The sequence below is a fragment of the Brachyistius frenatus genome, unplaced genomic scaffold (genome assembly GCF_029030835.1).
Source record: "Brachyistius frenatus isolate BFR_SWC_R1_liver_20210118 unplaced genomic scaffold, ASM2903083v1 Contig_28, whole genome shotgun sequence".
In the NCBI taxonomy this organism is placed as follows: domain Eukaryota; kingdom Metazoa; phylum Chordata; class Actinopteri; family Embiotocidae; genus Brachyistius; species Brachyistius frenatus.
In genome coordinates, this window is record NW_027210627.1 from 2,208,641 (window position 1) to 2,222,803 (window position 14,163).

General features: G+C 43.3%; 1 protein-coding gene across 2 annotated transcripts in view; it reads right to left on the minus strand.

Annotated features, from left to right (window-relative positions):
- The window catches only part of col18a1a (collagen type XVIII alpha 1 chain a), a 75,406-nt gene that overhangs the window by 13,919 nt on the left and 47,324 nt on the right, over nt 1–14,163 (minus strand). For both annotated transcript variants that reach the window (XM_069698847.1, XM_069698846.1), the window contains 8 exons: nt 12,249–12,332; nt 9,893–9,964; nt 3,840–3,918; nt 1,719–1,840; nt 1,117–1,143; nt 635–841; nt 329–355; nt 60–122 (listed from right to left, as the gene is read on the minus strand). In XM_069698847.1, the coding sequence (XP_069554948.1) occupies nt 60–122; nt 329–355; nt 635–841; nt 1,117–1,143; nt 1,719–1,840; nt 3,840–3,918; nt 9,893–9,964; nt 12,249–12,332 (681 nt within the window). The remainder of the gene's footprint in view (nt 1–59; nt 123–328; nt 356–634; nt 842–1,116; nt 1,144–1,718; nt 1,841–3,839; nt 3,919–9,892; nt 9,965–12,248; nt 12,333–14,163) is intronic.

Below are 14,163 nucleotides of genomic sequence, written 5' to 3' on the forward strand. Positions count from 1 at the left end.
CTCTGTTTTGCTGTTTATTAAAAAAAAAAAGGTTCTGTTACTTCGTCGGTGTATCTAACCTTATCTCCTTTGGGTCCAGAGTCACCTGGTGTTCCGGGGAAACCTGGAGGTCCATCAGGACCCTGTGTTGTTGAAAGTATAAGGTGAGGGCACTAGATTTTGTCATGAGGTGAAAGGAACTACAAAGACAGCAACAATGCAGCCGTCTACTTCAACAGTCTATTATTGTATAAGCTTCTTTTGACAAGTAATGAGATTAGAAGTTATTCATCGTAATTATCAAATTATGTGTTTGGTGTTGCAAAGAAAAACCCCAAAAAGAACTCACAGTTTTTCCATCTTCACCAGGATCACCCTGCGAGATTGGAATAAAGAAAGGATATAAACCCTCTTAGAACATTTGTGAATTAGGCATATAGATCAAACTGAGTGAGCCACAATTTTCAGCAAAGTATAACGATTCACTTTATATTCTAACTTTTAAAGGAAAATATTTGTAAACATGGAATAAAGCCGCCATTTTCCATGTTCTGGTTTCTATTCACTTCTACAAATATAATAATTGCTGATTCAACAGCATATTTTGTTGTATTTAGGGTTTTTCAATTAAATAGTGAATCTGCAGTCTACTTACTGGCTCTCCATCGGCTCCCGGTTGCCCCCGGGGGCCTGGGCCACCCTGTGGTCCAACGGGTCCCTGAGATGCGGGGACTCTCGACACAACTGAGCCATCGCCACCACCTGCTAACTGTGCGGTGGGCCCCGGAGGGCCGGGGGGGCCGGGGGGTCCAGCGAGGCCAGGCTCTCCCTTTTTCCCTTGGTAGCCAAAGCCGGCACTGCCCTGGAGATGAAGGTCGAGGTTTAGACCGGAGGAATTCATAGTGCGAACTTCTCGGCGTCAAATAAAGGTGCGGAGTGACCTCCGGCTTCATTACAAGTGAAAACATGGAAGCTAACGTAAGTCAATGTATTAACAGGAACTGTTCAAGTGAAGGACCGTGAGGATTATTACATTTTTGTTAACTCGTGCTTTTTTTTCCCCTCGTCCTTTCGTCTCAGAGACCCAAATCAAGGAGCCAAAAGTGACCGAAACAAAAGAGTTTATCTGTAACTTACCTTCGGTCCCGTTTCCCCGGCTTCTCCCTGAAAATCACATAAGAAACGGTCGAGTTGGTCCCAACAGTCTTCACAAACTGGCTGATTTGACTGACTCCTCTCTGAAAACACCGACATACGTCACATCTCCACAGGTTTACTCAAAGCTCCTCATATTACGTGTCTACACTTTAACTGGAGGTGGCACCAGTGGAAATTAAATCCTCCTGAGCTGCAGAGCTACACGTTCAACTACGTGCGTGCGTGTGTGTGTGTGTGTGTGTGTGTGTGTGTGTGTGTGTGCGCACGTGCACGGTTGCTATTTTTTTTAATAAAACGTACATAAAAAAATACATCAAAATGTCTGACAAAATGTCTCCAATATACTAAATTAGGACTTGCAGCTCCCTCTAGTGTTCCCCTGGGACATTTCACCACAGCTCGTGTCCCGGCAGCTCTGGTTTTTAACCATCTAAACTCGATGCCAGTTTCTACAACCTTCAAAACGGACTCTCGGATAAGGAAACGGTTTCAGGCGTCGTCAGGGCATCCAAACTGGATACACAACATGCATTTCACCCTCTACCAAGGCAAAATTACAAAATCAAAATCAAGGTCCAAACCTTCTCTCCCCTTGCTCCTCCCCGTGAGCTGGTGCCAGGGCCCGACTCTCCCTTCGGCCCAATCGGACCCCGATCTCCTTTCTCTCCTCTGTCGCCCTGCTCTCCTTTAGCCCCGGCTAGCCCTGGAATAACAACAACAGCGGACAGAGTAATTAATATTCCCATGGAAGCCTTTCAAAAATGATCAACGGTTATACCCCACGTCCCGAACAACAAACAGGACATGTCCTGCTCCCACTGGAAGAGGGCGAAAGGAGAAAAATGACTTTTTTTTTTGCTTGATGGAGCAAGAATCCCCGTGAAATTTACAGGCCTTACGAAGGCGTCAACTGAATACACCTTCCCGCACCCGCATGCACCCGACATCCTAAACGTTGTGTTGTGACCCCCCCCCCCCCTCTTTGACCTCACGCACGACTGAATAACATGCAACCTGCTTCTTCACTTGTGTAGAAAGTTTGACTTCTTTTTTTTGTTTTTTTTTAAATAAGTAAACACCCATGTGAAGATTTACGATCCCTCGTCTCCGCCTTTTCCTCCCTCAGCTTTCTTCTTTTTTTTTTTTTAAATTCTCGGCGAGAGCTGCCTAATTTTCCACCCTGTCCACCGACGTATCCACCACCTGGCATGAATTCGAAAAGCATTAGGCAGATACGTTCATGGATTCCTGCGGTTGTGTGTATTTGAAATCCATGTGCGATCCGGCACCGAGGAGCACGCATGAAGCAAGCGGAGCACCGGGACACGGAACAGAAGGAACTTGGGGTTCGGACGTTTTATTCTCGACTCCCTTCGACCCACCTGGGGACCCGATGAGTCCGGGCCTGGACTCCACGGAACCTGAAACGTGCCGGGAGTCGCTCGCTGAACACAATACAGAAGACAGCGTTAAATTCATTTCTTCGGTTTAACGGCATTTTGAGTCCCTTTACATGGCGGCTGCGGGACATGAGGAACTACCGGTACAAACCTGCGTTGTTCTGTCCATTGAGCTCACCTTTTGCTGCTGTTTTTCTGCCCCATCAACACGGGGTTTAAACTTGATACGGTAGCAACATAATCCCTTTTTTTTTTAAATGCAGTGATGTGCACCCTATTTCTGGAGATTAAATCTTCAAACTTTAACTGCAGGTACAGTGTGATACGATGAGATAAGATAAGACTATTAATTCCACAGCGGCGAAATTCACTCGTCACAGCAGCTTAAGGATATAGGTGCGAAAAAGATGAGAAGAGAAGAATGCAAAGTTATATACTACTACTACTACTAATACTACTAATACACCTTTTACCTATACAGAATATTTTCACATGAAGAAAAAACTCATCATTATTGCACGTGGATGAGGCAGAGTGTATCGTGTATTGCACAGATATTGCGTATTAGTGATATGGATTTGTCTTATAAGTATATACGAGTAATTCATATATGTAAAACATATATTCTATAAGATATATACAGCATAGTATTAAATGTATAAACAATGCATATTATATATAAAGTATGCGGCAGAGCATATATGCACAAGTAGATTAATATTAAAATGTCACCGTCCTTCAGGTACTTATATTCATATGTATGTCATATGAATATAAGTACCTGAGAATGAGTGTAAAATTTACAATGAAATAATATAGGCATGTAATCATTGCAAGTGATATTTGATCCCATTTGAAAATACTGCATCTTTACAAACGTATTAAATCATTCTCAACCTATCATGCCCCTCTATGGCAGGAACAAGTTCAGCAATTAACAAAAAAATAACCGAGAACATAAATATATAATTTACATGGGCAGTAACGTTGCATCATTACTCATCTTGTCCACTAGATGGAGACATATGTCAGCCGATCCGTTAACAACAAGCTCCGACTGGCTCAGCTAAGCATGTTTAAGGAATACGAGCTCAGCAACGCATGTGGAAGCACAACGTCTGTTTTACATCTTTAAAAGCAGAACTATGAATTAATAAAGGACAGTGACATTTGCTAAACAACAAGGGGGGGAAAACTCTGAGGAGACATTGCGTGAAAATATTTGAACTGAGTTCTTGTACCAAACAACAAAAAAAAGAAAAAAGTAAAAACAAATTGAACTCCGTATCCAGATAAACTCACCTGTCTCTCTGGAAACGGCCACCTCCTCCTTCCTCATCAGCGGCGGCTGCTGAATGGGCGGAGATGATTGAGGGGTAGTCTGCAGGAAAAACAATCATGCAACAGAGAGATACATATTTAAAAAGGGCAGCGGATGACATTTGCTGCAGGCGGCGACGAGCTCGCTCCAGGTTTCACGGCTCCATTTTCACTCCACACACTCTCGCGTTTAAGAGCCTTCACAGCAATACTGCTGCGTGGGAAAATAAAAGTTTGCCCTGTTAACATTTATCCCAAACAATTCCAACCAAAAGGACTCCGTTACATTTAACTAATGTTTATAGACTGTGATGCAAAATCTCTCTCCCTAACTAACAGGACTGTTTCCCAGCTCAACACCAATCCTCTTTAGAACATGATTGAGTACAGATGTGCAGTAAAACTTCTTTTTTTTTTTAATTTCTTGTGTTGGCAAACTGCTTTTGTTGTCTGGTAATTGCTGTTTATGTGTTAATCGCTGTCAGACATCTTAATTTCTGGGCCTTGCTGCAGAACTCTTCCGTATGTGAACCTTATTAGGAATTAAAGAACACAGCCACCAGCCTGCAGTCTTAAAACGTCATTGTCAAGACTTCCAGGGTGTAATTACTGTCTTTCCGTAGGATGACATACACCGACACGCATTACCGTTTGCCTTTCCATGCCTCTGTGCGTCTTTGCGCTGTTACTCCGAATCCCGTACCTTAACCCGCAGCAGAGCTTGTTAAAAGGCCAATTTCTGCACTTCAGAATTGTTTGAGACCTACGAAATCATCAACGAGCCATATGGCTTCATTAAAATGAAACAAAATATAAAAATGTTCAATCTCCATGACAGAAATGTCACACTGCAGACGGGTGCCACGTTCTCCGTCTTACGTAACACTTGTTGATTAAACATTTTGACAAAGCAAATGCGCCCTTTTTTAATTTTTTTTTTTTTTAAAGATCCAGCTGAACGTGACACCTTCAGGTAAACGAAACAAAGAGTTCTTAAAACAGATGTTTCCTAAAGTCGTGTTTGTTCATGGGACGATGAAAAGAAAAACAAAAATCGACCTCGGCAGCGACAAAATGACATAAATTGTGCTGTTAGCTTAGACTAACTCCAACTCCCCTCTTTCCATTGTTCCTTAAATCTTCAGTAACAGTTCGTCTATAGTTCTACTACAGTGCATTTTACTCAATTTACTAAATTTGATTCGTCATGTTGTTGTTGTTGTTTTTTTTACCCTTATAACAAAATGTGTGGGTAGATTTCGGGGGAGTAAGGAAACACAGGCCAGTCTGTAATGTGCCAACAATGGTTGTGTCACTAAAACCACAGCAGGGCTGAAAGAAGCAACAGGGACAACTGAAGGTTGGAGGGGGGGTGGGGAGGGGGGGTGGGGGGGGGGTGCACTTCTGTTCCCCAGACTGCCTTCAGGTTAAAAGAAAAATAAATAATGCAAATACTGCCTCTGTAACTCATTCTTCACCGGTGACGCACCTGTGGAATTCACAAGGGGGGTAATGAGGAATGTAATGGGGGTGGAGGAGGGAGGAGGGAGGGGGTGGAGGAGAGAGAGCTGAAGGGCCAAAATGATGCCATTGTTGATAATTAACCAGTTTCCTTTCTGGGAAAATATTCTCCCCGCTCGGTTGCACGGCGATGACTATGCTAAGAATGCGCCCGGACCATTACTGACTGTTCTGAGCTGATATATGAATTAATGTGATAAAGAATACCCCGCTTGTTCACTCCCTTACACCGATCCATCAGAGCCGGGGCTGACGGGTGGGAGGCTCACATCCTCAGAACTAAGCGTTGATGGATTTGAACCACACGACCCCCCCCCCCCCTCTGAATCTTAAGAGCAGGTATGCAGCTCCCTCGGCAACGAACACATCTTGCGCCGCAGCAGTGTAACTATTTATTTATTTATTTTTTTCCCTTTTCTGTTTCCGCCCTCTCAAGTATCGCAGAGGAAACTTTTTGTGGGAAAAACAGTCCAGCTGTTTAGAAAATGCAGCGACCGAGATTTGCGTACTTGTGTAACGGAGAGGAGTCGGACGTGATCTGGGCAGAGACGGTGACGCCATTTCCCCTGAAGCACTGCTGCATATCATGAAGACCAAACTCAAAGACAGAACCTGATCCGAGACACTTTAAAGGCAAATCAGATCGCAAATGAGGGGAAATTATGCACCGATACCAAATAAAGGAACGGAGGCTTTAGAGATTAGTGTATAACTCTTAACAGTAAATTCACGTCTTGAATTTACAATAGATTTTACAACGCCGCATTTTTGTTTTGTTTCGGTCATTAGGTTTTCCCCAAAATCTCACCACCTCGGATTGAAAGAAGCGTCATTTAATTCTGCAGATTCCTTTATAGCGCCTTCTCAACCCGGTGGGTCGATTTCTACGACCAACCAGGTGGCTTCGTTCTGCCTGAAACAACCACGTGTTGGTATAATAACGGTCTGGGAACGTTTCCTCTCCGGGCTTCGTGCTGAAGGGGGACACTCGGAGCGGTGACACCGCTAACGATGACTGACGAGCTCTGCCATCCATCACCACAAATTCCAGGATGACAAAATGGAAAGTCTCACTTATACAACTCTCCCCGTTTAACTTCGTCTTCGCCCGGACTTGCCTTAATTACACTCGTGGACAATTGTGCGGGGTTGTAAGTTATACTTTGTGTGAACGCGTCATCGTCGGATGGGAGAGGAAGAAAAAAAATAAACATTGGCAGGTGGACATTAGATGCCAGCTGTTGCCTTTTTTTTGTTGTTGTTGTTATTGTTGTTTTTACATTACATTGCATATTACATGACGCTTATAAATGCATCACCGAACAGATGGGGGAAAAAAAAAGAAGCCCCCTCGTAAAAGCTGCCCTAACCCCGCCTCCCTCTCCCAACTTTCTTTCCACCTCTGTCAGTTCCTGTACGCGCAGTAGATTGAGAAACCAGTTGGAAAAACAAGGCCTGATGGGAGGAGGGGAGGTGGAGGGGGAGGGGGAGGTGGAAGGGTGGGGGGGGGGGTCGACTTGGATCACACCGAGTCCAAATTGACATCTGTTTTTCTAACTCGCCGCTGTAACCGCGAGGAGTGGGAGTGGGACGGCTGCGCGGCCTCTCACCGCGGTTACCTTTCCGACGGCGGGACGAAGGCGAGCGGCTGTCCGTGGAATCTGATTTGCGTGCCGGTGGCGAGATTGGCCAGAAAGCAAAGAGACGAAGACAGAAAGACGCAAGACGTCAGAGATCGAGAGGGTGACCAAAAAAAAAAAAAAAAAAAAAAAAAAGAGATGAAGGAAGTCACCGAAAGAGAAAAGCAAACAGGGTTTTTTTAGGTTGTTTTTTTTTAATCAGGATGCAGAAGTGCGCTCTGGCGTGCAGCATACATGCAACTAAAATGGGTTCGATTTGGGAATATTTAAAAAAAAAAGTATGTTCTTACATCAATGCTGCACTTAGTGGAATGATAAGAAGTATATATGAAAACATCTTTTAGTTTGTTTACTTGATTTTGTAAAAAAATAAAAAAAAAAAAATAGAGGTAGAAATGAAATGTCTGTGAAGGTTCCCAGTCATTTATGTCACGGTTAATCGAAGTTTTATCCAAAGTATATGAGCTTCTTTCTTGAAGCTGTTTCACTTCCCGCCTGAAAGACTTTTCTAAAGAACTTCAGAAAACTAAATGAAGTCTAGTTGCCTTTTGATAAAACTTCGATCCTTCCAGATCGCTTCAGTTGTCGTAGACTATGTACTTTAAATGAACTTACAGTGCGCACTGTGCAGCTCTACTATCGAGGAAACTACAAGCATCCGATCGGGACTCGATATTTCCGAATACTAAATACTGAAAGACTGCTGTTCGCGCCTATCCACGAAAACCGTAAAAGCCGAGAAAGAAAATATATTTAAAATGAGCCTTTGAGCCTCTGATGTACAAACTCGCTGAGGGAATGTCTGAGAAGTTTCCAGTCGCAAAACAGCCGACCGACCCACTTCTGTTCACCGCGCGATTTAGCGACAAGACAGAAGAATAGTGCCATTATTGGTGAATCATCACGTTCCGGGTGCTTTATTTATAGTCCTGACATCCCCGGGAAGATATTTTAGTGGTTTTTGATGTCAGAAACTATTTCAATGGCATTTTACACCTCTCTAAAAGCCTCTCAGTGGAGCCCTTCTGAGGACGAGCCGGTTTTAGTGGGCGCTCCTGAGGCTCATTAATATTAATGAGCAGTTCCTCTGATTGGCTGACTATTTTCTGAGCGACACCTGACCGGGCCAATCACGGGTGACGGACTGCGTCTCCGCAAGTTTACCGGCAAACGTGACTTTATCGGCAGAGAAGTAACGGCAGCGGCATCAGACTCACTCAGACCCCGGTCCAGAGACGACAACCGACCACCTCTTCGACCGCGCTTACAAACGACTGTTACCGAGAGGTAAGTAACGTTTTTATCAACTCCCATCATTTTTGAGGTCGTGTCCCCGCAAATGCTGAGAAAACATCAATCCCCCCCCCCCAATAAACAATAGATAATTAACAGGTAACAGCTCAGTTCAAGAGGGAATAAAAACCGACATTTCAGCCGACTGTTACCACTGTACAATGTGAACGTTTTATCTTTGCTCGAAGCCACTAAAAAAAAAAAAAAGCATTCGTTTTAACATGTAGAACACGAGTTGAGTCCGGTAGCTTTGAACAGAGCGATATGGGACTATGGGTATGCAGCCTAACATCCATAATACGGACATATTAATATCTATCAGCGATACGTATCAGTGATGCTTTTAGATGGCGAAGTACACTATGACGTTTTTATGACATCATGGAATTTTTTTTTTTTTTTGGACATCTTGGACCACATGCTGCACAAAGACATTCTTATGACATATTGGACGAAATACTACAGGGAGACATTTTGGTGGACATACGATGATATTTTTTGGGACATTTTGGACCCTAAGCCGTACCAAAACATTTTTTTGTGACATTTTGGACGGCACACTATAGTATGACGTTTTTCTGAATGTCATACTAAAGTGTGATCGATTTTTTTTAATTTATTTTTTTATCCGTTACGTCCACAGGAAGGCCCAGGCTCGGAACAGAACCAAGAACCTTCTGACTGTGAGGCAGCAACGTTAACCACTGGGACACTCGCGTGTAGTTTGACATTTTTAAGATACCGTCAGAAGACATGCTATAGTGTGACATTTTTATAAAGTTTTGAACTACACGCTATACATTTTTGTCAAAATGCCGTCGTATGATATTTTACGATATTTTCAACGATACGCTACAGTATGCTTTTTGATTTATCTGTTCCCACCTGTCCTGTGGTCCTGGAACAGGACATGCACGCAAAAAAAAACACAAAAAAAAACCCGCACGGAAATATCATATAAATATCACGCTACAGCATGTCGTCAAAAACGTCATAAAGATGTCATGCTGTAGCATGGCGTTCAAAATATAATAAAAATGCCATACTATAGCATGTCAACCAAAATTTGATTAAACTGTCATTGTAAAGCATGTCGTCCAAAATTTGATAGAAATGTCAGTATAACATGTCCAAAATTTGATTAAAAGTTCACACTATAGCATGTCGTCCAAAATTTGATAAAAATGTAGTATAACATTTTCATGATACTTTGGACGACATGCTAAAATATGACCTTTTTATGACATTTTGGACGACGATGCTACGATGTGCCATTTTAATCGCACTATGGACGACATGTCATCGTATATTTTCTGAGAAAATAAACTTCAGCCCCCGGTTTCTTCAACTCCTGTCCTTCAGACGGCTTTGCGGTGACAATTTATCTTCTGTACATCCAACAACAGAGCAGCGTTTCCTCGACATTTCAGTAAGTAAATTAATTTACTCATCGTTTTGACACTTCCGCAGCGTTCATCTTGCACCCGCACCCGCTTTACTCAGCACATTTATACAATATGGGGCCTTTAAGGACAAAGGTTCAATGATGCAAAAAAACAAAAAAACAAAGTTGTTCCTTACCGTCCATCTGAATTTCCCCGCGTCTGGTTTCGGGGGTCTTCTTTCCTCAACGCCGCTTCCTTCCCCTGAAGCCTGAGGAGACCAATCGTACAGTTTACGTTTCTTTACATACTCCACAAGATATTCTTCTTCCGAAAACGTCTGCTGCGTCCCAAAAAAAAAACCCCAACCTTTATTTGAACTTTTGGTCAAACTCAAATGCGCTACGAAGGAATTCGGTGATTAAAGGATATCTTTTCATTGACAATATGCGAATATAAATAAACAAGAAAACCTCTTTACTATTTGTGCTCGTCCCGACGGCGTTGGCGGCCTCTTATAGCTGTAAATCTTTTCTTTGTATTCCACTTCACTCGGCGGGCCCTCCTTTATCTCAGTGAGCCTTTTTTGCACGGCTAAATTCACATGAAATGAATAATAAATAAAGTGTAATTTACCACCGAACCATTTAAATTGTCAGGTCTCTACGTCGCCGCGCAAATTACATCAAGTCAAACGCGGGCTTATTTTTCGAATCAATTTACAGAAAGCAGGTTTCGTCCAGCGAACTGCTGTTAAAGTCAGGTTGTACGTCAAGTGTCTTTAATGTCGACGCTGCAAAACAGCTGTCAGGTTATCGTTTGAGAGGAAGGGCACATCCTGAAACCGGAAACCTGTGATTTTCCCCACCGAACTCGGAGAACGTTCTGAAGGTTTGACAACAAGCGGTACGAGCGTTCTTCTGTCAGCGAGGACGCGGTCTCGGTGCGAGCGAGCGGAACAGCTGTAAATGTTTAACTAAATAACAGTAAAGGCTGCTGGTGGGCTGAAGCGGGGCAGCCGTGTTGGGAGTGTGGGCGGTCAGCGACGTAAACGCCGCTCTCGGGACTCTTCTCGGTTTACTGGACTTCACGCCGGACTAAATCTACAAGTCAAATGTCATCACTCGTGTTACTTAAAAAAAAAAAAAAAAAAACATCTCTGCCATAACTTTTTGTTCCTACTTTCCGAAACAAATTATTTCCTCTACTTTTCAAAAAAACCCAAAAAACTGCAGTTCATTAATTCCAAATGAAGGATGAATCCTCCCGCACAGACGTACTGTTGAAAAGGAAAACAGAGCAGATTTACCGTCAGAATTATTAGTTGCATTTGAAACGGTTACTCGCTGATTTCAGACTCTCGATAGACAAAACGGCGCTTCTCATCTCAAGCTGACGACCGTAGATTTTAGCATCTCAAATGTGCCGCCAGCAGATTTGATTGTCTGTAGCTGACGTTGGCTTCATGAGTTGGTTAAAAAAAAAATGTTTTCCAGCCGACTTCCTAATGTTACCAGCGGACGCTGTTGCGTGTCTTCGGTGGTCTGACACGTTTTTAAAACAATTTGTTAAAGGGGTTTATACGATGTGCTTCATGGTTACACGAAAGGTCGCGGTGAAGAAATACTGAGGTTAAACCTGAATGTTTCAAACGAAAAAGGTCAGCACCAGCTGATGAACCTCTGGACTGAAGAAACAGCCTTACTGTAGTGTCGAGCCAGTCAGTCGTCGCATAATATGAACGATTGCGTTCTAAAATAACCCCAAACGGCTGCTTGGCTTCCATTTTTGTTTACATCTAAACACGGTCTGGATCGAGAGAGCAAACCTTTATGGTAGACTGATTGCCATTCGATATGTATAAACTACATCCAATACAGACCAGGGCATCCAGATCTCATTAATACATGCATGGGCACAACACGGTGGATGCGCCTGGTTGAGGAACAGGGGATTTCTTTAAATGTAACCAAACTAATGTTACCAAGTCAGTTCGGGATATGTTCGTTCCTCAGCCGGGGAAGAAACCGTAAGTAGCAGCATCGAGCCGGCCGGCTGGACATACCGGTGACTGGAGCTTCAGTTTAACTCTGGAGTTGTGTTCAGGCCAAACGCAAAGCCAATTATTCTCACGGCGCGTTCACAAACAAAAGTCGAGGCGAATTCGCGCCGGGCGACGAGAAAGGACGCCGATTTGCGTCCAAGCCGGCTGAAAATATTTAACTCCCACGAGCAACGCAAGCCGAAAATCTGCTTCGCATCCGGTCTGACCGCAAAGTGACCTTTGCTCTGGTGTTTTCGGTTTCGCCCCGAGGCTCCGCGGGCCCGCGGCGCCCTCGTTCGTCCGCGTCGCCAAACCGGCACCGAAACGCGTTCACAATCTCGTCATCGAAAGAAAAAAAAAAACAACAAAAAAAACTTTTTGCGCTTATAAATGAACAAGTGAGTAAATAGCGAGCAGTAATTAACAATAAACATAAATAAACTCGTTTTCCTGCGGCCGCGTTGCGGCGGTCACCTCTTCTCCCAACACGCGAGGAGGAGTTGTCACTCACCGTATCCGAATCGTCCTCGTCCTCCTCGCAGTGCCTCCCGGCGGCCCGGGGGTCGCCCACCACCCTCAGCTCCCCGATCACACCCTGGTGGGAAACACGCACGCAGTTTTTCATGCGCGATGATGCGTGTAATCATGTCAGAGACTTGTTCTCACACACACACACACACACACACACACACGCCATGTAATAGTTCCAACATAAAAGACAAAAATATGGATGATTATCTCTGCCCGGGCTTCGGTAATATTTCCCCGGGAATTCCCCCGTTCCACACAAATCAGAGGGGCCATTGATGTCTCCCAGTTTTGGCCTGCGCCTGTGAAGTGCCGCTATCTCCGCCTCAAAACGCACCATCCGATACATGTTCCCACACAGGATCCTCGCACAGATAGCGTGAATGCTATCTTCCCGCCTATCAAAGGGCCATTAGCCGCGCTTCCCGAGTTATTTTGAAGGCGACTCTTTAGGACACGTTTACGTCCTGAGTATAAAGTCAAATGGATTTTTTTTATTTTTTTTGTACTTTGAAGATAAATAGCCCATTGGCATTTTAACCCCGTCTTTAGCCAGACTTTTAACGGCCTGCTCTGTAACTTTTTTCTTTACGATGTTTAGCCGACGTGCTTTTATCGAAGTGCTTCAGCTCTTCGCAATAAATCTCGAGATTTCTACTCAAGAGAAGGAAGAATCTGTCACCGCAGCACATTTCTGGTCGTGATGGATAATGAGATAAAAAAAACAAAAAAAAGGACGTCCGATAAACAAATCCTATTTCAGACTGGAATGTGTATTTTCTAAATACATAATGTGTATATTTAGATGTTCAAAGAAGCTTGCTGTGCCCTGATTTGATTAGGGCCGATTCGATTCACAAGACCTCGGGAGCCGAGGGGCCACGCGAGGGTCAATAAATAGCACATGGCCAACAAGTGGTGAAATCAGAAACGGGGTTTGGATTCCTGATTTGAAAGAGGCAGTTTAGAAAACGTCTTTCTGACAAAACATCCAACCGCAAGGGAATACTTTCGATGGGCTTGAAATCTAAAATGTGTAGCAGGGACACAAAGTGGTTTCCAGCAAAATGAGCGGCGATGTTCAAACAGTAATAAAAAGATAAAGAGAAGTTTTACAGCTGAGAGAGGAAGCCGGAGATGATGTTTTAGCTGCTGGAAACCGCTGCAGATTTAGTTTCAAGGGTGTGGAGCCAGATGGGAGTTCTAATGTAAATATATTTAGTCGTAGCAAAATCTCTTTTATGCCATTATTCGTGTGATAATGTTATTAAAAGATGCTTTTTAATACAGATTTGAAGGGGATTTCTGCTTTGTTTGGCCATCCTGTAAAGTCAGTAAAAAAAAAAAGCGCCCGTGACTTTAAGCCTTACCTTTTCTAAATATAACCTTGTTAACAGAACAGGAAGGTCACTTAAGTCCATGTGAGCGGCAAAACTCTACATTTTGTAATATTGAACACTAAAAACTGGAAGTAAAAGGATCGACACCATGTTAAAGTTGAACTCAAAAGGAGCTCGTAAGGTCATGTCGTGTACGTCCACTGAAAATACGGCCTTTAAATGCCCATCAAAACAGTAAATTACTCAAAGTTAGACAGAAAGCACCTCTTCAGTATCTGATTTTCTCAGACATGATTTGAACTGGGATGTATTTTCAAGTAATGAAGCAATGAATAATCTATTTTTTTTTATCTGGGACTATAATTGTAATTATTACTAAAGAGTCCAGAAAGTCTCTTTTCCTCACATTCTTTTGGGGATTACGTGGACATAAATCAGCCCATGCTGATTGATTGTAATGTTTCCAAGTATATAAAATCCCCCGAGGAAAGCAGTGTCGTAGATATAGATGCAGTTTTTCTCTCAAAATAAAAAATTTTTTCAGTGTAAGCGTTGGGG